Source organism: Panulirus ornatus, chromosome 59, assembly GCF_036320965.1.
Source record: "Panulirus ornatus isolate Po-2019 chromosome 59, ASM3632096v1, whole genome shotgun sequence".
Lineage (NCBI taxonomy): Eukaryota > Metazoa > Arthropoda > Malacostraca > Decapoda > Palinuridae > Panulirus > Panulirus ornatus.
Genome location: NC_092282.1, coordinates 16,278,648 through 16,305,145, shown reverse-complemented (window position 1 = coordinate 16,305,145; position 26,498 = coordinate 16,278,648). Strand labels below are relative to the sequence as shown.

The 26,498-nt window shown below is 40.3% G+C and overlaps 1 protein-coding gene across 1 annotated transcript in view; it reads left to right on the top strand.

Annotated features, from left to right (window-relative positions):
• Positions 1-25,715, top strand: part of LOC139767137 (N-acetylneuraminate (7)9-O-acetyltransferase) — a 163,142-nt gene extending 137,427 nt beyond the window's left edge. Inside the window, exons 11-15 of the mRNA XM_071696161.1 lie at positions 6,222-6,391; positions 13,613-13,858; positions 15,239-15,345; positions 15,521-15,737; positions 21,403-25,715. Of these exons, the coding sequence (XP_071552262.1) occupies positions 6,222-6,391; positions 13,613-13,858; positions 15,239-15,345; positions 15,521-15,737; positions 21,403-21,747 (1,085 nt within the window). The 3' untranslated portion in view covers positions 21,748-25,715. The remainder of the gene's footprint in view (positions 1-6,221; positions 6,392-13,612; positions 13,859-15,238; positions 15,346-15,520; positions 15,738-21,402) is intronic.
• Positions 25,716-26,498: the final 783 nt, after the last annotated feature.

Below are 26,498 nucleotides of genomic sequence, written 5' to 3'. Positions count from 1 at the left end.
GGAACCACTATTCCTTCAAACATACCCATTTTTGCTTTCCGAGATAATGTTCTCGACTTCCACACATTCTTCAAGGCTCCCAGAACTTTCGCCCCCTCCCCCACCCTATGATTCACTTCCGCTTCCATGGTTCCATCCGCTGCCAAATCCACTCCCAGATATCTACAATGCTTCACTTCCTCCAGTTTTTCTCCATTCAAACTTACCTCCCAATTGACTTGACCCTCAACCCTACTGTACCTAATAACCTTGCTCTTATTCACATTTACTCTCAACTTTCTTCTTTCACACACTTTACCAAACTCAGTCACCAGCTTCTGCAGTTTCTCACATGAATCAGCCACCAGTGCTGTATCATCAGCAAACAACAACTGACTCACTTCCCTAGGTCTCTCATCCACAACAGACTGCATACTTGCCCTCTTTCCAAAACTCTTGCATTCACCTCCCTAACAACCCCATCCATAAACAAATTAAACAACCATGGAGACATCACACACAACTGCCGCAAACCTTCATTCACTGAGAACCAATCACTTTCCTCTCTTCCTACACGTACACATGCCTTACATCCTCGATAAAAACTTTTCACTGCTTCTAACAACTTACCTCCCACAGCATATATTCTTAATACCTTGCACAGAGCATCTCTATCAACTCTATCATATGCCTTCTCCAGATCTATAAATGCTACATACAAATCCATCTGTTTTTCTAAGTATTTCTCACATACATTTTTCAAAGCAAAAACCTGATCCCCACATCCTCTACTACTTCTGAAACCTCACTGCTCTTCCCCAATCTGATGCTCTGCCTTCACCCTCTCAATCAATACCCTCCCATATAATTTCCCAGGAATACTCAACAGACTTATACCTCTGTAATTTGAGCACTCACTCTTATCCCCTTTGACTTTGTACAATGGCACTATGCAAGCATTCTGCCAATCCTCAGGCACCTCACCATGAATCATACATACATTAAATAACCTTACCGACCAGTCAACAATACAGTCACCCCCTTTTTTAATAGCTTCCACTGCAATACCATCCAAACCTACTGCCTTGCCGGCTTTCATCTTCCGCAAAGTTTTTACTACCTCTTCTCTGTTTACCAAATCATTTTCCCTAACCCTCTCACTTTGCACACCACCTCGACCAAAACACCCTATATCTGCCACTCTTATCATCAAACACATTCAACAAACCTTCAAAATACTCACTCCATCTGGTTGGTAAGGTTATTTAATGTATGTATGACTCATGGTGAGGTGCCTGAGGACTGGCGGAATGCTTGCATAGTGCCATTGTACAAAGGCAAAGGGTATAAAAGTGAGTGCTCAAATTACAGAGATATAAGTTTGTTGAGTATTCCTGGGAAATTATATGGGAGGATATTGATTGAGAAGTTGAAGGCATGTACAGAGCATCAGATTGAGGGAAGAGCAGTGTGGTTTCATAAGTGGTAGAGGGTGTGTGGATCAGGTGTTTGCTTTGAAAAATGTATGTGAGAAATACTTAGAAAAGCAAATAGATTTGTATGTAGCATTTATGGATCTGGAGAAGGCATATGATAGTGTTGATAGAGATGCTCTGTTGAAGGTATTAAGAATATATGGTGTGGGAGGTAAGTTGTTAGAAACAGTGAAAAGTTTTTATCGAGGATGTAAGGCATGTGTACGTTTAGGAAGAGAGGAAAATGATTGGTTCTCAGTGAATGTAGGTTTACGGCAGGGGTACGTGATGTCTCCATGGTTGTTTAATTTGTTTATGGATGGGGTTGTTAGGGAGGTGAATGCAAGAGTTTTGGAAAGAGGGGCAAGTATGCAGTCTGTTGTGGATGAGAGAGCTTGGAAAGTGTCAATTGTTGTTTGCTGATGATATATTGCTGGTGGCTGATTCGGGTGAGAAACTGCAGAAGCTGGTGACTTAGTTTGGTAAAGTGTGTGTGAAAGAAGAAAGTTAAGAGTAAATGTGAATAAGAGTAAGGTTATTAGGTTTGACGGACAAGTCAATTGGGAGGTAAGTTTGAATGGAGAAAAACTGGAGGAAGTAAAGTGTTTTAGATATCTGGGAGTGGATTTGGCAGTGGATGGAACCGTGGAAGTGGAAGTGAATCATAGGGTGGGGGAGGGGGCGAAAGTTCTGGCAGTGTTGAAGAATGTGTGGAAGTCGAGAACGTTATCTTGGAAAGCAAAAATGGGTATGTTTGAGGAATAGTGGTTCCAACAGTGTTATATGGTTGCGAGGTGTGGGCTATAGGTAGAGTTGTGCGGAGGAGGGTGGATGTGCTGGAAATGAGATGTTTGAGGACAATATGTGGTGTGAGGTGGTTTGATCGAGTAAGTAATGAAAGGGTAAGAGAGATGAGTAGTAATAAAAAGAGTGTGGTTGAGAGAGCAGAAGAGGGTGTTTTGAAATGGTTTGGTCACATGGAGAGAATGAGTGAGGAAATATTGACAGAGGATATATGTGTCAGAGTTTGAGGGAACGAGAAGTGGGAGACCAAATTAGAGATGGGAAGATGGAGTGAAAAAGATTTTGAGTGATCGGGCCTGAACATGCAGGAGGGTGAAAGGAGTGCAAGGAATAAAATGAATTGGAACAATATGGTATGCCGGGGTCGACGTGTTGTTAATGGATTGAACCAGGGCATGTGAAGCGTCTGGGGTAAACCTTGGAAAGTTTTGTGGGGTCTGGATGTGGAAAGGGAGCTGTGGTTTCGGTGCATTATACATGCCAGCTAGAGACTGAGTGTGAACGAATGGGGCCTTTGTTGTCTTTTCCTAGCGCTACCTCATGCACATGCGGGGAGAGGGGGTTGTCATTTTATGTGTGGCAGGGTGGTGATAGGAATGAATAAGGGCAGACAGTATGAATTATGTACATGTGTATATTTGTATATGTCTGTGTGTGTATATATATATGTATACATTGAGATGTATAGCTATGTATATGTGCTGTGTGTGGACGTGTATGTATATACATGTGTATGTGGGTGGGTTAGGCCATTCTTTCGTCTGTTTCCTTGCGCTACCTTGCTAACGCATGAGACAGCGACAAAGTATAATAAAAATTGAATACCTCTCTTACACTTCTATTACTTACACGATCAAACCACCTTACACCACATATTGTCCTCAAACATTTCATTTGCAACAAATCCGCCCCCTCCATGCAACCCTATCTATAGCCTATTCTTTGCAACCATATAACATTGCTGGAACCACTTTTCCTTCACACATATCCATTTTTGCTCTCCAAGATAATGTTCTCACCTTCCACACATTCTTCATTGATCCCAGAACCTTCACCCTCTCCCCCACCCTGTGACTCACTTCCGTTTCCATGGTTCCATCCGTTGCTAAGTCCACTCCCAGATATCTAAGACACTTCAATTCCTCCAGTTTTTCTCCATTCAAATTTACTTCCCAGTTAGCTTGTCCCTCAACCCTACTGAACCTAATAATCTTGCTCTTATTCACATTTACTCCCAGCTTTCTTTTTTCACACACTTTACCAAACTCAGTCACCAACCTCTGCAGTTTCTCACCCAAATCAGCCGCCCGTGCTGTATCATCGCCTGAACAGCAACTGACTCACTTCCCAAGACCTCTCATCCAGAACAGGCTGCATACTTGCCCCTCTTTCCAAAATTCCTGCGTTCACCTCCTAAACCACCCCATCCATAAGCAAATGAAACAACCTTGGAGACATCACGCTCCCCTGCCACAAACTGACATTCACTGGGGACCAATCACTTTCCTCTTTTCCCACTCTTACACATGCCTTACAACCTTGGTAAAAACATTTCACTGGTTCTAGCAACTTACCTCCCACACAATATACTCTTAAAACCATCAACAAAGCTTCTCTATCAACCCTATCATCTTCCTTGTCAAGATCTATAAATGCTATAGGCTAATCCATCTGTTTTTCTAAGTATTTCTCACATACATTCTTCAAAGCAAACACCTGATCCACACATCCTCTACCACTTCTGAAGCCACGCTGCTCTTTCCCAGTCTGATGCTCTGTACATGCCTTTACCCTCTCAATTAATACCCTCCCATATAATTTTCTAGAAATACTCAACAAACTTATACCTCTGTAATTTGAACACTCACCTTTATCTCCCTTGCCTTTGTACAGTGGCACTATGCATGCGTTCTGCCAGTCCTCAGGCACTTCACCATGAACCATACATATACTGAATATCCTTATCAACCAATCAGCAACACAGTCACCCCCTTTTTTGATAAATTCCACTGCAGTATCATCGATATCCAACGCCTTGCCAGCTTTTATCTTCTGCAAAGCTTTCACTACCTCTTCTCTGTTCACCAAACCATTTTCCTTGACCCCTCTCACTTTGCACACGACCCCGACCAAAACATTCTATATCTGCCACTATATCATCAAGCACATTCAACAATCCTTCAAAATACTCACTCCATCTCCTTCTCACCTCATCACTACTTGTTATTACCTCCCCTTTTGCCCCCTTCACTGATGTTCCCATTTGTTCTCTTGTCTTATGCACTTTATTTACCTCCTTCCAAAACATCTATTCATCCTCCTTAAAATTTAATGATACTCTCATCCCAACTCTCATTTACCCTCTTTTTCACCTCTTGCACCTTTCTCTTGACCTCCTGCCTCTTTCTTTTATACATCTCCCAGGCATTTGCATTACTTCCCTGTAAAAATCGTCCAAATGCCTCACTCTTCTCTTTCACCAACTATCTTACTTCTTCATCCCACCACTCATTACCCTTTTTAATCTACCCATCTCCCACCTTTCTTGTGCCACATGCATCTCTTGTGCAAGCCATCATTGCTTCCCTAAATACATCCCATTCCTCCCCCACTCCCTTTACGTCATTTGCTCTCACCTTTTGCCATTCTGCACTCAATCACTCTTGGTACATCCTCACACAAGTCTCCTTTCCAAGCTCACGTACTCTCACCACTCTCTTCTCCCCAACATTCTCTTTTTTTTCTGAAAACCTCTACAATTCTTCACCTTTGCCTCCACAAGATAGTGATCAGACATCCATCCAGCTGCCCCTCTCAGCACATTAACATCCATCTGGCCATCTTTCCTACTCACATACATATACTTATGTATATCTCTCTTTTTAAACCAGGTATTCCCAATGACCTGTTCTTTTTTGGCACGCAAATGTACAAGCTTTTCACCATTTCCATTTACAACACTGAACACCCCATGCACACCAATTATACCCTCAACTGCCACATTACTCACCTTTGCATTCAAATCACCCATCACTATAACCTGGTCTCCTGCATCAAAGCTGCAAACATACTCACTCAGCTGCTCCCAGAACACTTGCCTCTCATGATCATTCCTCTCATGACCAGGTGCATAGGCGCCAATAACCACCCATCTCTCTCCATCCACTTTAAGTTTTACCCATATCAATCTAGAGTTTACTTTCCTACACTATCATACTCCCACAACTCCTGCTGCTTCAGGAGGAGTGCTCTTCCTTCCTTTGCTCTTGTCCTCTCACCAGCTCCTGACTTTACTCCCTAGACATTCCCCAACCACTCTTCCCCTTTACCCTTGAGCTTTGTTTAACTCAGAGCCAAAACATCCAGGTTTCTTTCCTCACACGTACTACGTGTCTCTCCTTTTTTCTCATCTTGGTTACATCCACACACATTTAGACACCCCCGTCAGAGCCCTGCGTGACCTCCTTCTGTTTCCCCTTTTAGAAATTCAAATGCAAGAAGGAGGGGGTTTCCAGCTCCCTGCTCCTGCCTCCTTTAGTCACCTTCTACAACATGCGGCGAATACGTGGGAAGTATTCTTTCTGCCCTATCCCCAGGGATAATTATTTACGTTAATGAATAGAATTGTAATTTGTGATGTGAAGAGAGATTTCAACCTTGATCTAGAAGCTGCAAAGCATAATGTGGAAAAGATTTCAAAGCAGTCTAAAAGAATGGTACTGTATGTATTTTCATCTTGATCTCTGATAACCTTGAGTCCATGAGCAAGACCAGAAATATACAGCCTCCACCAGCAAATACAGAAAATACCCACTTCATTGGGTTGTGCCTTTGTTTCGTTTAGTCTGTTTCCCTTGCCATCTGTTCTGAAATCTTGATTGTATTCCTTTGTATTTGTAACGTAATGTTAGTTATGTGCTTATTGTTTCTTGTACTTTGTATAACTTTTTTGTTCTTTCTTAGGTTGGATGCAGCTGGTGATCCTTATCTATCACATGACAGGAGCTTCCCAAGTGTTGCCAATATATATGCACATCCGTGTTCTTGTGTCTGCATACTTGTTCCTGTCAGGGTATGGTCACTTCTCATACTATTGGAGTGGCAGAGACATGGGTATTGTGCGTTATTGTCAGGTGAGCTATTTATATAGTTCAAGATCACTTAAAGGCTTAATTCCAAATCTGCTATCAAAAATATTTCTCTTTTGGCAAGACATGTATGGAAGTTAACTCTTTGACTAGGGCAACTCTTTTGAATATTTCGTTTGCCATCAGTATGGCAATTTTCCGTAGATTAAAAGAAATTCTCTTTCGTTAGTTTTATTCCAGAAAACAAAGATATATCGATATAGTAATGTATTACATATGTGCATGGTAAGGTCATCAAATGAATAAATATTTAGGCTGCAGTACTACCAGGCATTTGATGCAGCCTCCTAATTGCATAATAGTTACACATCTCAATTTGACAATCATGTTAGAATTACAATGATACGTATTAGAGCATTCATTTACATATACACATACAGTAATTGTTTTTATTCATTTATCTGTGATTATTGTTGGACCAGTTTCTATGAAAGAGTTCTGGTGTTACCTAGGACCTTTTTAAAGGCTCTTGCTGCCAATTGCTGTGCTACTTTTTGTTCCAGGGTAATATATACTCATATGGAATGAGAAGTTCTTTTATGAGACTGTATTATGAATTATATACCTTACATCCATTCTTTGTCATGTGTAATGCACCAGAATCACAGCTTTCTATCCATAACCAGGCTCCACAGACATTTTCATGGTTTACCCTAGGCACTTCACATACCTTGGTTCAGTCCATTTACAGCATGTTGACCCCAAAATACCAAATCATTCCAATTCATTCTATCCTTTGCATGCCTTTCACCCTTCTGCATGTTTGGACCCCAATTGATTAATTTTTATTTCTTAAAGCTCCTGTCACAGACAAAAGATCACATCAAGGCGAGCTTTAATTGAAATATAGGGAGAATTATGAAACGGAAAAAGAAAAGACAAGGGAGAGTATTTATGAATTATTGAGAAAGTGGAAGTCCTTTCTTTTGAAGCATGCCGCCAGGTCATAGTTATTGGGAAAGACATGAGAAGGTAGAGTTCCAAAGCTGCGAGACGTGTAGGGAAAGAAGCAGGTATCAGAATGGCCCCATTCACCTTGTTTATTTTTTTTTTTTTTTTTTTTACTTCTGACAGATATATCCTCTTTGTCAACCTTTCCTCACTCATTCTCTCCATATGTCCAAACCATTTTTGCACACCCTTTTCTGTTCTCTCATCCACAATATTTTAATTACTACACATCACTCTTACCCTCTCATAACTTAATCAGATCACCTCATGACACATTTTGTCCTGAAACATTTCATTTCCAACATATCACCCCTCCTCCACACAGCCTTATCTGTAGCCCATCCTTCTCAATCTTTGTTGGGACTACTATTACCTCAAACATACCCGTTTTTGCTATCTATCTATGTTTCTGACACCTTTTCCAATTAGAACTCCCTCAGAGGGGTGGCCATGGCAACATAGTCTCCATAACTAAAGAACTCCAGTGCTGCCTCTTAGCCTTTAGTGCTTCACTCTTAACAGGCTACTGGCAGAGGACAACTATAGCAGTGTTTGCAGAGGCTCTTACCTAATGTTCCTAATGATTATTTCTGTCTAATGCTCCTACCCACTACTTCTACCTAATGTTTCTACCTAATGCTCCTGTTCCTACGTACTATTATCTACTGCTCCTACCCTTTTACCAAAAGGCAGGGCTAGCGCATAGTGCATAATGCAGGAAAATCTAGAGTTACAAAAAATAAGCTGTGTGGGGTTAAGTGTTGTCAAGTGTTACAAATGACAAGGAGAGATTGTATGTTTGTAGACAGAATGCCAGTAGTCTACATGTTAATGAGACAGGGAAAAGACAGAGGAGTGCAACTTGACAACCACTAAAGTACTGGCTTACTATACAGATGTCACCAACCTTCCCAATACCCAGGTGGACACTACTAGCAATATACTTCCTTGGTCATTGGCTGCCTACTAATTACCAATGTTCTCACTTTGCACACATTCTTCAGTGCTCCCAAAACCTTCGACCCTCCTGCATCCTATGACTCTATGACACACTCCAACTTCCATGTACAGATCATCAGATTGGGAAAGAACAGTGGAGTTTCAGATGTGGTACAGGATATGTGGATCAGGTGTATGCTTTGAAGAATGTGTGTGAGAAAGACTTAGAAAAACAGATGGATTTGTTTGTAACATTTATGAATCTGTAGTCGGGTTGATAGAGATGGTTTGTGGAAGTTTTTAAGAGTATATGGTGTAGGAGTTGAGTTGCTAGAAGCAGTGAAAACTTTTTACTAAGGGTGGAAGGCATGAGTACGAGTAGAAAGAGCGAAGAGTGATTGGTTCCCAGTGAATGTCAATCTGCAGCAAGGGTGTGTGATGTCGTCCTGGCTCTTTAATTTGTTTATGGATGGGGTGGTTAGGGAGGTAAATGCAAGAGTTTTGGAGAGGGGCTAGTATGCAGTCTGTTGTGGATGAGAGGACCTAGGAAGTGTCAGTTGTTCACTGATGATTCAGCTCTAGTGGCTGATTCATGTGAGAAACTGCAGAAGTTGGTGACTGAGTTTGGTAGAATGTGTGAAAGGAGGAACTTGAGAGTAAATGTGAATAAGAGCAAGGTTATCAGGTTCAGTAGGGATGAAGGACAAGTTAATTGGTGTGTAAGTTATGGAGAAAAATTGGAGGAAGTGAGTGTTTTAGATATCAGGGAGTGGACTAAACAACAAATGGAACCATGGAAGCGGAAATGAGTCACAGGGTAGGGAGGGAGCGAATGTTCTGGGAGTTTTGAAGAATGTGTGGAAGGAGAGAACATTATCTCGGAGAGCAAAAATGGGTATGTTTGAAGATGTAATGGTTTCAACAATGTTATATGGTTGCGAGGCATGGGCTGTAGATAGGATTGTACGAAGGAGGGTGGATGTGTTGGAAATAAGATGTTTGAGGACAAACAGCTCCCTTTCCACATCCAGGCCCCACCAAACTTTCCATGGTTTACCCCAGATGCTTCAAATGCCCTGGTTCAATCCAATGACAGCACATCAACCCTGGTGTACCACATCATTCCAACTCACTCTATTCTTTGCACGCTTTTCACCCTCCTGCATGTTCAGGCCCTGATGTCCAAATCTTTTTCACTCCATCTTTCCACCTCCAGTGTGGTCTCCCACTTCTCATTCCCTCCACCTCTGAGACATATATCCTCTTGGTCAATCTTTCCTCACTCATTCTCTCCATTTGACCAAACCATTTCAAAACAACCTTTTCTGGTCTCTCAACCAGACTCTTTTTATTACCACACATCTCTCTTACCCTTTCATTACTTACTCAGTCAAACCACCTCACACCACATATTGTCCTCAAACATCTCATTTCCAGCACATCCATCCTCATCCGCACAGCTCTATCCATAGCCCTCACCTCACAATCATATAACATTGCTGGAACTACTATTCCTTCAAACATACCCATTTTTGCTTTCCAGATGATGTTCTCGCCTTCCACACATTTTTCAACACTTCCAGAACTTTCGCCCCTCCCCCACCCTATGACTCACTTCAGCTTCCATGGTTCCAAATCCACTCCCAGATATCTAAAACACGTCACTTCCTCCAGTTTTTCTCTATTCAGACGTACCTCTCAGTTGACTTGTCCCTCAACCCTACTGTACCTAATAACCTTGCTCTTATTCACATTTACTTTCAACTTTCTTCTTTCACAAACTTTACCAAACTCAGTCACCAGCTTCTGCAGTTTCTCACACGAATCAGCCACCAGCACTGTATCATCAGCGAACAACAACTGGCTCACTTCCCAAGCTCTCTCATCCACAACAGACTGCATACTTGCCCCTCTTTTCAAAACTCTAGCATTCACCTCCCTAACAACCCCATCCATAAACAAATTAAACAACCATGGAGATATCACGCACCCCTACCGCAAACCTACATTCACTGAGAATCGATCACTTTCCTCTCTTCCTATAAGTACACATGCCTTACATCCTTGATAAAAACTTTTCACTGCTTCTAACAACTTGCCTCCCACACCATATATTCTTAGTACCTTCCACAGAGCATCTCTATCAACTCTATCATATGCCTTCTCCAGATCCATAAATGCTAAATACAAATCCGTTTGCTTTTCTGAGTATTTCTCACATACATTCTTCAAAGCAAACACCTGATCCACACATCCTCTACCACTTCTGAAACCACACTGCTCTTCCCCAATCTGATGCTCTGTACATGCCTTCACCCTCTCAATCAATACTCTCCCATATAATTTACCAGGAATACTCAACAAACTTATACCTCTGTAATTTGAGCACTCACCTTTATCCCCTTTGTCTTTGTACAATGGCACTATGCAAGCATTCCGCCAATCCTCAGGCACCTCACCATGAGTCATAAATACATTAAATAACCTTACCAACCAATCAACAATACAGTCACCCTCTTTTTTAATAAAGTCCACTGCAGTACCATCCAAATCCACTGCCTTGCCAGCTGACATCTTCCGCAAAGCTTTTACTACCTCCTCTCTGTTTACCAAATCATTCTTCCTAACCCTCTCACTTTGGACATTACCTCGACCAAAACATCGTATATCTGCCACTCTTATCATCAAACACATTCAACAAATCTTCAAAATACTCACTCCATCTCCATCTCACATCACCACTACTTGTTATCACCACCCCATTAGCCCCCCCTTCACTGATGTTCCCATTTGTTCCCTTGTCTTATGCTTTTTATTTACCTCCTTCCAAAACATCTTTTTATTCTCCTTAAAATTTAATGATCTCTCTCACCCCAACTCTCATTTGCCCTCTTTTTCACCTCTTGTACCTTTCTCTTGACCCCCTACCTCTTTCTTTTATACATCTCCCAGTTATTGGCATTATTTCCCTGCAAAAATTGTCCAAATGCCTCTCTCTGCTCTTTCACTAATAACCTTACTTCTTCATCCCCTTCACTCACTACCCTTTCTAATCTGCCCACCTCCCACACTTCTCATGCAACAAGCATCTTTTGCGCAAGCCATCACTGCTTCCCTAAATACATCCCATTCCTTCCCCACTCACCTTACTTCCTTTTTTCTCACCTTTTTCCATTCTGTACTCAGTCTCTCGTGTTACTTCCTCACACAAGTCTCCTTTCCAAGCTCACTTACCCTCACCACTCTCTTCACCCCAACATTCTCTCTTATTTTCTGAAAACCTCTACAAATCTTCACCTTTGCCTCCACAGGATAATGATCAGACATCCCTCCAGTTGCACCTCTCAGCACATTAACATCCAAAAGTCTCTCTTTCGCATGCCCATCAATTAACACATGATCCAATAACACTCTCTGGCCATCTCTCCTACTCAATACGTATACTTACGCATATCTCTCTTTTTAAACCAGGTAATCCCAATCACCAGTCCTTTTTCAGTGCTACAAGCTCTTCACCATTTCCATTTACAACACTGAACACCCCATGTACACCAATTATTCCCCTCAAGTGCCACTTTACTCACCTTTGCATTCAAATCACCCATCACTATAACCCGGTCTCGTGCATCAGAACTACTAACACACTAACTCAGCTGCTCCCAAAACATTTGCCTCTCATGATCTTTCTTCTCTTTCCCAGAGGCATATGCACCAATAATCACCCATCTCTCTCCATCCACTTTCAGTTTTACCCATATCAATCTAGAGTTTACTTTCTTACACTTTATCACATATTCCCACCACTCCTGTTTCAGGAGTAGTGCTACTCCTTCCTTTGCTCTTGTCCTCTCACCAACCCCTGACTTTACTCCCAAGACATCCCCAAACCACTCTTCCCCTTTACCCTTGAGCTTCGTTTCACTCAGAGCCAAAACACCCAGGTTCCTTTCCTCAAACATACTACCTATCTCTTCTTTTTTTCTCATCTTGGTTACATCCACACACATTTAGACACCCCAATCTGAGCCTTTGAGGAGGGTGAGCACTCCCCGCGTGACTCCTTCTGTTTCCCGTTTTAGAAAGTTAGAATACAGGGAGGGGAGGGTCTCTAGCCCCCCGCTCCTGTCCCCTTTAGTCACTTTCTACGACATGTGAGGAATGCATGGGAAGTATTCTTTCTTCCCTATCCCCAGGGATATTATTTATGTTTTTTTTTTTTTTTTGCTTTGTCGCTGTCTCCTGTGTTTGTGAGGTAGTGCAAGGAAACAGATGAAAGAAATGGCCCAACCCACCCCCATACACATGTATATACATACACGTCCACACACACAAATATACAGACCTACACAGCTTTCCATGGTTTACCCCAGACGCTTCACATGCCCTGATTCAATCCACTGACAGCACGTCAACCCCGGTATACGACATCGATCCAATTCACTCTATTCCTTGCCCTCCTTTCACCCTCCTGCATGTTCAGGCCCCGATCACACAAAATCTTTTTCACTCCATCTTTCCACCTCCAATTTGGTCTCCCACTTCTCCTCGTTCCCTCCACCTCCGACACATATATCCTCTTGGTCAGTCTTTCCTCACTCATTCTCTCCATGTGCCCAAACCATTTCAAAACACCCTCTTCTGCTCTCTCAACCACGCTCTTTTTATTTCCACACGTCTCTCTTACCCTTGCGTTACTTACTCGATCATTATTTATGTATATTATAAATACATTATTTATGTATATTATTTATTTATGTGTTTCCACTTTTGGCAAATAATATTTTCCTTAAAAGTGTTCTGGTGTCACTGTATGACTCCTTTTCCATGATTTCCTGCAACTCTAAAACAGTGTTACTTCCAGAAGCAGGGTAATGATGGACTCTATTGAAGTGAGAAGTTTTTCGACGAGACTACTTCTTTTCATCGACAGAAAATGATTCAGCTTCACCATAGGTGACTTTTAACTCACAATGTACCCACAGGCAGGTAGAGTCTGGTAACACCTATATGTATGTATACACATACATTGATAAGTAGTGTTACCGAATAATACTCACATGAGGTCATGCCATGGATGAAAAGCGACTTTCAGTAAGGTTTTTTTTATCATCATTATTTGACAAATCAAATACTGTACAAAATTGCTAAGGAATGTCTCACTAAATAGTAGTCCAGCATTTTCCTACCACTGTATGTACCACAGCATTATAGACGTAGGAGCATATAAAATGGGTTTGGGGTTGTGTAATTAAATGAGAAATTTATATATGAATTGGAGTAACATTTACTATATGCTGATGTTCTTGAAATTTGCAGATAATGTTTCGCATAAACTTCCTGGTAGTCATCCTGTGCTTGGTAATGAATCGGCCTTACCAGTTCTACTATTTTGTACCACTAGTGTCTTTCTGGTACACTGTGATGCATGTTACCCTGGTGCTACCTCCACGTATTACTCGACCAGCCCATGCAAACTCTGAAGCATCTCCATTTAATTACCTTTACAGCATTATAAAATTTGTGGGCCTTGGAGGGTTTATCACTGTTTTATTCTTGTCTGAGGTAAGATATTTCTTTATGTTATTTTGAACTACAGTAATGTATGGACTGTGTATAATTGCTTCACTGAGAACAGTATATTTGTTACACTGATTAAGATTTTTTTTATTTTTTTTAGTCTCACCATCATTACTGATAAATATCACTGATTACAAAACTTGCCAAAATTGGTTCCCTTTATGCTCAATACAGATTAGGCACTTATCAACATTTGAGTGGTAAATAGCTCTACAAAGTTCTTAATTGGCATTAAAGATTTGGAATTCTTTACATTTACATATACCTTCCTTTGGTTGATAGAGATTATGATGTTTCTTGCTGTATACTTTCTCCTTCATGATACCTCACCTTAGATACTTACATAGTTTCAGGTCAGGGAAAAAAGAATAGATAATCGATTATAACATTGAAGCAATAAAGGCATTAAGAGTTTAGCTGTAGACACAGATACTTTGCAGTATTCACAGAGACTTACCATAGATTCATAGATTCATTGTTCTTGGTAAAGTGTCTTATGTGCCACCCTGTTCATTTGATAATGTGTTATATAGTATTTATATCTAGAAGAAAAAGCATTTTTGGCACTGCACCCCAATGCTTTCAGATACAAACGAGAATAATCAGAGGTAGTATAGAAGTAAGTGTCCTTTGTAAGGCGTGTTACATTACAGGCATAGCACTCGGCATTTCTGTATCACAAGATTTAGGGTATTTTGCAAGGCCTGGTTTGTGCAGGAGCATTGAAAAGTAGTTTTGTGCCTGATGATTGGATGAAAACAGTAATTGTTCTCCTCTCATTTTATGAGTAGAATTGATCATTTAAGTTTGATGAAAATGGCATACTAGATAGGACTTGCAAGCCCAAAAAGGATAACAAACTACATAGATTGAAGAAAGTTGTTGAAGTCTGGCATTCTTCTTTCAACAGGAATTGCCATTTTGAGACACTTCTTTATTGACTAAGGATTGGTAATGCTATGTTGATTTAGTATGCCCCAGTATGTGACACCTGCAACTGCAGTATTATCATGAAACATATATGAATGCAGTGCCTAAAATTTAGAAGTCTCTGTGTCAGATATAAAGTAATGATAACAATGGAAGTTACTCATATTCATTCTTTAGCTGTCATGTGCAGTACACCGAAACCAAAACCCTCTCTCCACAACCAGGCCTCACTGACCTTTCCATAGTCTCCCCAGGCTGCTTCCCCTTCCCTGGTTTAGTTCGTTGACAGCTCATCTCCACGTATACTGCATTTCACTCTATCCCATGCACACCTTTCATCCTCCTGCATGTTCAGGCCCCAAACACTCACAATCTTTTCGCAGGCACAAAGTCAATTTATGGCACAGTTTTTTCTAGTTCTTTTGCATTTTTCAGGTCTTCTTTGAAAAAATCTTTGTTATGCGGCCCTGGAAAGCTCTGTTTGTTACAACAGATGATGATATTCATGAATGGTGGTTCCGGTGGCAGCTTGACAGATACAGGTATGATTATTATAACTGATAACAGGTACTTCATTTGAGAAAAGATGTGTTGTCTCAGGCATCTCACAGAAATTGAAAGGAATTTTGATTTCTTTATGATTAATATCTTTCTCAACCATATTGATTACTTAGCAGTATTTTCATGCTATATTTAATTGAAGAATTTCTTCTTCAGTATCCTGTATGGTATGGTGTTTTCCCTGCTGTACAATGGGCTTACACAGTACAGTCTCATTGATGACAAAAGTGGCTCCAACTTAATGGGTGGTCGCTTAGCCTTACTGGTATCTTTCATAGCAACCATCTTTATTGCTTCATACTCCACAATGACACTTCTCTGCACTAACAAACCAGATTGCAATGAGATCCACCCTTATGTGGTGTGGGTGCCGGTAAGTGAATCTTCCATTTTTAGTATATGCCTTTACACATTCTTGCAGAAATATAAGGTTATGCAGATGTAAAGTTTTTAGTAGTTTTGAGTGTATGTTTTGAAATGTGAAGTTTATTAGTACCTCATATCCATGAAGTGGATGGATCATATGGTTGTTACAGATGAACTTTATATGATTTCATGAAATTAGGGGAATGGAAATATTTCTTTCTATACACAGTTGTTAATTACATGCCTAGTTCCATGGGTTGGATCTGGTAAACATTGCTTTGGACATTGCTCACTCTCATCTTTAACCCATGCCCAATGTGTTAAGGTGAGGCTTGAATTTCCATATTTCTTACATTTTCACTTATCACACAAAGTTAACTCACCAAATTAAACTGCCTCCTCTAACACCACCTCATTATACAGAATGCCTCCCTTACACCTGATCTTCAGTCATTCCTTTAGCTTTTCCATCAGAAAGAAATTGAAGCCTCATTCAGTTATCTCAATGTCTCTATCCTCCTTTATGCAGTCTGTCTTTTTCATATGATAACAAACCCTCTCCCAGCCCTGTTCTAGCCTACACATAATGTACACAATCTCTCCTAACACATCCAATCCATATGTCCACACTATATCAATACACCTTCATCTCAGTCATACACACTTCTCTTACCACAACCTTTCTCTTACCCAGTCATAGCACATATTGTCTTCAGACATTTCATTTTCAACACAGCCCCCCACTTATTTCGTATTTTGTCTGAGACCCATCAGATATACCCATCTTTAACCTTAAAGACAGTGACATCCCTTTCCACACATGCCTCAGTGTGCCCCCACACCCACCCTATAGCTTACTTCAGTTCCCATGATTCCATTTGCAGCCATATCCACTCCCAGTTGTCTGAAACATACCACTTCCTCTGACTTCTCTCCTTCAAACTAACATGCCAAATACCATCTCTTTTCTCTGCTACACTTTGCTTTTATTCACATTTACTCTCAGCTTTCTTCTTTCACACACACTCCCCAACCCAATGGTTTCTGCAGTTCTCCCTTGAATCTGCTACCAGTACCTTGCTATGGGAAAATAACTGATTCACCTCCCAGTCCCTACTCTGCAAACAGGCTGCATATCTGCTTTTCACTCCAAGACCCCTGCATTCACCTCCCTCACCTTCTCATGCATAAACAAATTTGACAGCCATGATAATGTCACATACCCATGATGCAGATCCACCCTCACCTGGAACCACCCTCCTCTTTACCGACTTGCATGCATGCCTGAACCTCTTGAATAGCAGCTTTCTTCCCACATCATATATTTTCAACAGCTTTCACAGAACATCTCTATCATCCCTGTCATACACATTCTCCAAATCCATAAAGCCACCTTCAGGTCCTTTTGTTTCTCTAAATATTTCATGCACACATTCTTCAAAGCAAACACTTGATCTATACATCCTCTGCCACTCCCAAAGCCACACTGTTTCTCTCAGTCACTACTACCATACCACTTCCAGGAACATTCAACATACTTATACTTCTGTGATTTTAACATTCAATTTTGTCCCCTTTAGTAACTTTTATACAGTGGCACTATACAGGCATTTCACTAATCCTCAAGCACCTCACCATGAGCCATATAAACCATGACAGTCCTTACTAACCAGTAAACATGACAATCATTCTTAGAAGATTCAACTGCAATTCCATTTACTCCAGCCGCTTCACTTCATCTTACGCAACACTTGTGCTATCTCATCTTTTATCATCAGACCACTTTTCATGACTCACTTTGCATACCACCACATCCAAAACATCTCTTCTCCACCACCCTGTCATGCTTCTAAGTACTCACTCCATCTCTCCACATCATTACTGCCTGTTACTACTTCCCCATTTGCTTCCATCACTGATGTTCCCATTTGTTCTCTCATTTTTCACATACTTAATCGCTATTCATATATATATTTTTCTATTTGTATGTATAGTTCATGGTGAAATGCCTGAGGATTGGCAGAATGCATGCATAGTGCCATTGTGCAAAGGCAAAGGGGATAAAGGTGAGTTTTCAAATTACAGAGGTATAAGTTTGTTGGGTATTCCTGGGAAATCGTATGGAAGGGTATTGATTGAGAGGGTGAAGGCATGTACAGAGCATCAGACCAGGGAAGAGCAGTGTGGTTTCAGAAGTGGTAGAGGATGTGTGGATCAGGTGTTTGCTTTGAAGAATGTATGTGAGAAATACTTAGAAAACAGATGGATTTGAAGAATGTATGTGAGAAATACTTAGAAAACAGATGGATTTGCATGTAACATTTATGGATCTGGAGAAGGCATATGATAGAGTTGATAGAGATGCTCTGTAGAGGATATTAAGAGTATATGGGATGGGAGGTAAGTTGCTAGAAGCAGTGAAAAGTTTATGTTGAGGATGTAAGGCATGTGTACGAGTAGGAAGAGAGGAAAGTGATTGGTTCCCAGTGAATGTCAGTCTGTTGTGGTTAAGAGGTCTTGGGAAGTGAGTCAGTTGTTGTTTGCTGATGATACAGCACTTGGAGAGCAAAAATGGGTATGTTTGAAGGAATTGTGGTTCCACCAATGTTATATGTTTGTGAGGCATGTGCGGAGGGTTTGTGAGGGTTGTGCGGAGGAGGATGGATGTGTTGGAAACGAGATGTTTGAGGACTATGTGGTGTGAGGTGGTCTGATCAAGTAAGTAATGAAAGGGTAAGAGAGATGTGTGGTAATAAAAAGAGTATGGTTGAGAGAGCAGAAGAGAGTGTGTTGAAATGGTTCGGTCACATGGAGAGAATGAGTAAGGAAAGATTGACAAAGAAGATATGTGTCAGAGATGGAGAGAACGAGGAGAAGTGGGAGACCAAATTGGAGGTGGAAGGATGGAGTGAAAAAGATTTTGAGCGATCAGGGCCTGAACATACAGGAGGCTGAAAGGCATGCAAGGAATAGAGTGAATTGGAACGATGTGGTATACCAGGATCAACGTGCTGTCAGTGGACTGAACCAGGGCATGTGAAGCATCTGGGGTAAACCATGGAAAGTTTTGTGGTGCCTAGATGTGGAAAGGGAGCTGTGGTTTCAGTGCATTACACATGACAGCTAGAGACTGAGTGTGAACGAAAGTGGCCTTTGTTGTCTTTTCCTAAGGCTACCTCATGTGCATGCGGGGGAAGGGGGTGCCATTTCATGTGTAGCGGGGTGATGTAGGGAATGGGTGAAGGCAGCATGTATATGTTCATGTGTATATATGTATATGTCTGTGTATATATATGTATGCATACGTTGAGATGTATCGGTATGTATATGTGCGTGTGTGGGCGTTTATGTATATACATGTGTATGTGGGTGTGTTGGGCCATTCTTTTGTCTGTTTCCTTGGGCTACCTCGGTAATGCAGGAGACAGAGACAAAGTATAATAAAATAATATAAGATGAATATTTTTCTATATTTATAGTGAGATGTAAGGATGGAGTGAGAGTTTGAGGAAGTGACGTTCTAGACATATGTAGGTAACAATGAAATTGAATAACAAGTGATTGATGTTTATTAGTGGATATGCACATAGGGATAAGAAGACTAAAGAAGAGATGCAAGTGTTTTGGGAGGAGTCGAGTTGCCAACATTTTTGATGTAAGGGATTAAGAGATGGGGTAACCCAGTTTGGTGACCAGCTTTTGGAGTTCTTTGCCAAAAAAGGACTGGTGATTGCGATTACCAATTATCAATTACTTATTTTAAGTGTAGGAACATACATAAACATACGTGGGTGAATAGTAAAGATGGTAAGGGGACCATGTTTGGACTGTTAATTTACAGCCATGCAAAGTAGAGACTTTGGATGTGAATATGTTGAAAGGGGCAGCTTTTGGGATGTCTGATCATTACTGGGTGAAGGCAAGGATGCAGGTTTGTAGGGGCTGTAGGAAAATAGGAAATGATATGGGTGGGAAGAGGGTAGTGAAAGTGAGTGAGCTTGGAAAAGAGGCTTTTGAGAATAGATAGCAGTGGAGATTGAGTGTTGAATGGCAGAAGGTGAGAGTAACTTTTAGAGGAGTGGGTGAGGAATGGAAAGTGTTGAGACTATATCGGGGAAGGGGGCATGGGGAACTTAAACCACGAGCTGTTTATGTGTTTAGGGAATTCCAGCATCATCACTAAACAGTACTGGGAGGCTGAGGATTTACACCCACATATCCAGTTTTTCTTTTTCAGTCACAGACAAAAGTCCATATTAAGGCTCGGCCTTAAATGAAATATAGAGAAGTTGATGAAAGAGAGAAAGAAGAAACAAGGGATAGTTATTGGGAAAGGCTTGAGAGGGTATAGTGTTCCAAAGCTCTTGAGATGTAAGGAAAGAAACAGTTACCAAAACAGCCCACCCTTAAGCTCTCTGGCATTCACTGAATGATTGTTCACTGAATGATTGAATGCTTTACAGTACTTTTTTTGTTCCTTAAATGTTTAGTGTATACTATCACTAACAGCAAACAGTTGGTATAAGCCGCTATTATAACATTTCCCCACTTGGACCTCCTTTTTCACTTTGGTGCTTAGTTCACATTTCTTTTGGTAGCAATCCACAGTGTTTTTATATTATTTTTTTTATTATACTTTACCGCTGTTTCCTGCATTAGCGAGGTAGCACAAGGAAACAGACGAAAGAATGGCCCTACCCACCCACATACACATGTATATACATCCTATGAGTCCCCGTGGACTCATAGGAATATCTTGATCACTTGCAAAATTGTGATCCTTTCCAACATGTATATACATAAACGCCCACACACTCACATATACATACCTATACATTTCAATGTTTACATACATATACATACACAGACATATATGTATATACACATGTACATGTTCATACTTGCTGCCTTCATCCATTCCCGTCACCACCCCGCCACACATGAAATGGCACCCCCCTTCTCCCGTGTGCGTGCAAGGTAGCGCTAGGAAAAGACAAGAAAGACCACATTTGTTCACACTCAGTATCTAGCTGTCATGTGTAATGCACCGAAACCACAGCTCCCTTTCCACATTTAGGCCCCACAAAACTTTCCATGGTTTACCCCAGATGCTTCACATGCCCTGATTCAATCCATTGACAGCACGTCCACCCCAATATACCAGTACACCACATCATTTCAATTCACTCTATTCCTTGCACACCTTTTACCCTCCTGTATGTTCAGGCCCCAAATGCTCAAAATCTTGTTCGCTCCATCCTTTCCACCTCCAATTTGGTCTCCCTGCTCTCCTCATTCCCTCCACCTCCGACACATATATCCTCTTTGTCAATCTTTCCACTCTCATTCTCTCCATGTGACCAAACCATTTCAATACACCCTTTTCTGCTCTCTCAACCGCACTATTTTTATTACCACACATCTCTCTTACCCTTTCATTACTTAATCAAACCACCTCACACCACATATTGTCCTCAAGCATCTCATTTCCAACACATCCTCCCTCCTCCGCACAACTCTATCTATAGCCCTTGCTTTGCAACCATATAACACAGTGGTATCATTACATATTATTTTTTTTCTTGTGACATTCAAAAGTAATATGAAAAACCTTTATTGATGTATAGAACTTGAGCTTTTGATGTATTAATGACTTTCATTTCTTTTTACAGATTTTGGGTTTCATTGTACTTCGTAACATGGTGGGCATCCTAAGAACTCGTTACTCATCCTTTTTTGCATGGTTTGGACGAATATCTCTTGAGTTGTTTGTATGCCAGTATCACATATGGTTAGCTGCCGACACCCATGGGGTTTTAGTTCTAATACCTTCATATCCAGTGGCAAATGTCCTAATAACATCATTTATATTCATCTGTGTATGTCATGAAATTCATCACATCACTAATATCATTACTCCATTTGTTGTTCCAAATGATTCTTTAAGAGCAGTACGTAATCTGAGTGTGTTTGTATTCCTCTTGATGGCAATAGGTGTCCATGATGGTGTTTTTTAAGCACTTTGTATAAGTGATTGCACAAAATGTATGTTTTTTTTCTTTTGGCATTCCTGTAGGAGAATATTGAAGTGCCAGAACAGAAAACATTTTAAGTATTATTAATCATTCCATTTGGAAGTGTCACAATAATAGATCTCAAACCATGCTTCTTCTTATGCACTCGAAGGTCTCAAATCCAGTAACCTTTGGGCTGAACAGTCACTCATTTCTGTAATTTTTCCAGATTTGGGTACCTTCTATGCCAAGGTGACCTAATAATAGGTGTATTGATATATAATTTAAACAGCGTATTGTTCTTTTTCCACTATATATGTTTAAGTAAGTTGTAAATATTGCAACATAATGATATTGTGTATTTATTGAAAATTCTTCCTTGTCTCTGATCCCATATTTAGCATAGGATAGCTGAAGGCAATTACTTATGAAATGCTTGGATGGGCATCTGGCCCAATTGACAAATGTGTGCAACTATCCAGCTGAGAATTCATGTCTCACTTATTTATAATTCCTGATGAAACTACTTGGTCTTTTCTACTAGAATGGTGCCAGAAGTGGGAACACCTTCATTATGACATTTCTAAAACTATTCGTACCTATGTTTTCAAGGTCAGCTGATATTGCTCCTTGCATGCTGTTATACTTAGCAATGCTACTGAAAGACCAACTCCCAAAATGATCCCACAGGTGCCCTTTTCTTGAACTTTTATGAAACATCCACTTTCTTCATAACTGTAAATGAAAGGTGCTTTTTTCATACCTTTATCACCACTATACTCATCAGTGAATCTTGGATGCTATTATAAAGGTAAAATGTAGAAGTAATGCGTGCAACAGGCATTACTCTCATGTATTCAGAACAGAGTAAACACCTTGCAGATGCACAGTACTAAACAGCAGGGGATTGTCTTCTGTAAAAAACAAGCAACACTTCACAGAACACTTAGAGGACTTGATAGTAAATATGAATATACCTTAATCTGTGCAGTCTAATTTTTCCAGTGTATAAGTTTAAATGAAAGTGGGATGATGGAAACCCCCCCCCCCTTTGTATTATTTTTTAAAAGAAGGAACAGAGGAATGAGCCTAATGAGATTTTTCCTCCTCTGAGGCTCATTTACTTGTTCCTGATGCTACCTCACTCAAGGGAAATAGCACAGACACATATGAAAGAAAGAATAAGTTTTCATAATTTTAGAGCTGTATTTACTGTACTTGAACATACAATGAAGACAAAGGTAGAGACAGGTGATTGCATAGAAGCTGAAATGCTGGGAGTTTCAGTGAACATCAGTACCCTCCAAGTGCTGGATATAGAGTGTTCACTTTTTTTTTTTTTCAAATGCTAGATTTGAAACCTTCGAGTTTAGTGCAGCATCAAAGCAAATCAGTTATGCAGTTTGTAGTGAAAGCACTAAAACTGATTAACAGTTCAACAATTATAGTATGAATATTTTCTGGTGTAGAGGCACTTTTAAGTTTTGCCTATTTACCATAATATTGAAATTAAAAATTGCCAGCCATTAGACTTTTATCAGTAACTCAGGCATGCTAGACTCTTGATTTTGGTGGGTGTTACTATATTTTGGATGCAGTGAATTGATTGGATAATCATATGTTGTAATGGACCACAAATTTAATGTTGCCAACTAAATTTTGCTGTAGTTATGGGATTTCTCACTTAAGTTGGAGAGCTGTGCATTAGAGTTATGGCACCCTTTCTTGCAGCTTCAGGGACTGTCATCCAGAAAGGCTTTTTATTTGATTTATTAGGCAATAGTAATACAGTATAAAAACATAAATGTGAAATATCATCAAGAATAACACCATAATGCAATAATTACTTATTTCCAATGTGGTCCTCATAATGATTACAAAGTAAAAGAAAGGTAATTATAGTACATACATTGACTTAGAATAAGTGATAGATATGATACTTGACTGTTAGGTACAACTAGACTTAAGACTTTGTAAAGACAAATGAAACTTTTGATACATAAATTTGTTTTGACTTGACTGGAATTTGAGGCATAAGATTCGCTTGACCAGCTTAATTATTTAATTGGCAAAAGTAAGCAATTTCGTAATTTCATGCTTGTGTACTTAAAAGAGTCTTAAACAAAATGATATACCATGACTGTAAGTGGATGCATGGAATAGTAATTTTCTGTACTCAGGAGCCTTATCATTATAGATGTGGATTAGTTTTAGGTGTTTTGTTCTGTTCTGCAATGGTAGTAATCCAACTCTGAAACTCATCCACCCTTAAGTTTGTTTTAGGATGGACATTTAATATGGACTTGATTACCTTATTTTGTGTCTCTTATCAGTGGACCTTGGATCTTTTAGTAAGTGTGCTGCTCCTAGAGGAGCTAATATGATAAAAGTGGCAGTGAATCAATCCAAGCACAGGAAGCTTCTTCGTATGCAAATCCAGTTGACTTACATTCCCATAGAAGAATTTCAACTTATTTGGGATAACATTACTTGCAATAATCTCCAACATTATCAGAGATAACTATTTACAATGATGTCTCCAAATAGGGACTGTTTAAGGTCATGCCTGTGTATGTAACTAGTTGTTGTGATTCATTATCACTTCCATTGCATTTCACCTGTAGTGTACTTATCTTCTGTAGTTGCTTTAGTGTTGGCAAGGTAGCCCTAGGAACAGAAGAAGGAAAGGCCTCATTGGTTGTCATTTTTTTTTTTCATACATGCTCACCATTTCCCATGTGAGCAAGGGAGCGAAAAGCACAAATGACTAAGTCTTAGAGTCATTTGACTTGAATTAATCACAGAATCACTATCATACTCAGGACATTTAGTTTTTATAACAGAACAGCATGGTTTACAGTGGCAAAGGTCATCTGTATGTCAAACATAACTATACAAGTATAAATGCTGTAACATAGTTTCACAAAGAATAACAAAAAGAAGGTTTAGTGATAGTTTAGTTTAGTTCTTGGCACATAGCATATCAGCATACATATCAAATACCCAGTAGAAAAGATCACACACACACTGCACCACAAAAACACATACAACTGAAATTCAAAACACCTTGCGTGCTTTCTTACGTTTTACATTTGATTATTTTCATCATTATTATACAACCCCAAGAACCCTAGGGCTATAATACCAGAATCCCCCATCTAGGGGCTCTTGCAGCTCCAAGGCTGCAATACACTCGGTAGCATGGACAGGATGGACTCCTTTGAAGCAAGTTGATTGATGAGACTGTACTTTCATCAACTGACAGTGATGTAGCCTTGACAAAAGTGATTCTTTATTCATATAAGCTCAGCCAAGTTGAGTTCAGCAACACCTTACCCCTTAACCATTCCATTATACACCATCATACACCTTCAAGCAATCCATTGAAGACACATAGATCATGGCACTTTTGTAGATCTTTCTACCCCAAAATTATTTTGGCCAAACTCATTTAGCCTCTTTGAAATCACTGGCTGTTCTACCTTTCTTTACCTCTGGGGGCAACACCTGAAGGCAGTAGGATTATACCTAAATGATATTCACTTATGACTGTTGTAAATTTTATGCATATGCATGTTTTTCCTTAATACATACAGAGAAGAGGTAGTGAAAGCTTTGCGGAAGATGAAAGCCGGCAAGGCAGCAGGTTTGGATGGTATTGCAGTGGAATTTATTAAAAAAGGGGGTGACTGTTGTTGACTGGTTGGTAAGGTTATTTAATGTATGTATGACTCATGGTGAGGTGCCTGAGGATTGGCGGAATGCGTGCATAGTGCCATTGTACAAAGGCAAAGGGGATAAGAGTGAGTGCTCAAATTACAGAGGTATAAGTTTGCTGAGTATTCCTGGTAAGTTATATGGGAGAGTATTGATTGAGAGGGTGAAGGCATGTACAGAGCATCAGATTGGGGAAGAGCAGTGTGGTTTCAGAAGTGGTAGAGGATGTGTGGATCAGGTGTTTGCTTTGAAGAATGTATGTGAGAAATACTTAGAAAAGCAAATGGATTTGTATGTAGCATTTATGGATCTGGAGAAGGCATATGATAGAGTTGATAGAGATGCTCTGTGGAAGGTATTAAGAATATATGGTGTGGGAGGCAAGTTGTTAGAAGCAGTGAAAAGTTTTTATCGAGGATGTAAGGCATGTGTACGTGTAGGAAGAGAGGAAAGTGATTGGTTCTCAGTGAATGTAGGTTTGCGGCAGGGGTGTGTGATGTCTCCATGGTTGTTTAATTTGTTTATGGATGGGGTTGTTAGGGAGGTAAATGCAAGAGTTTTGGAAAGAGGGGCAAGTATGAAGTCTGTTGGGGATGAGAGAGCTTGGGAAGTGAGTCAGTTGTTGTTCGCTGATGACACAGCGCTGGTGGCTGATTCATGTGAGAAACTGCAGAAGCTGGTGACTGAGTTTGGAAAAGTGTGTGGAAGAAGAAAGTTAAGAGTAAATGTGAATAAGAGCAAGGTTATTAGGTACAGTAGGGTTGAGGGTCAAGTCAATTTGGAGGTGAGTTTGAATGGAGAAAAACTGGAGGAAGTGAAGTGTTTTAGATATCTGGGAGTGGATCTGGCAGCAGATGGAACCATGGAAGCGGAAGTGGATCATAGGGTGGGGGAGGGGGCGAAAATCCTGGGGGCCTTGAAGAATGTGTGGAAGTCGAGAACATTATCTCGGAAAGCAAAAATGGGTATGTTTGAAGGAATAGTGGTTCCAACAATGTTGTATGGTTGCGAGGTGTGGGCTATGGATAGAGTTGTGC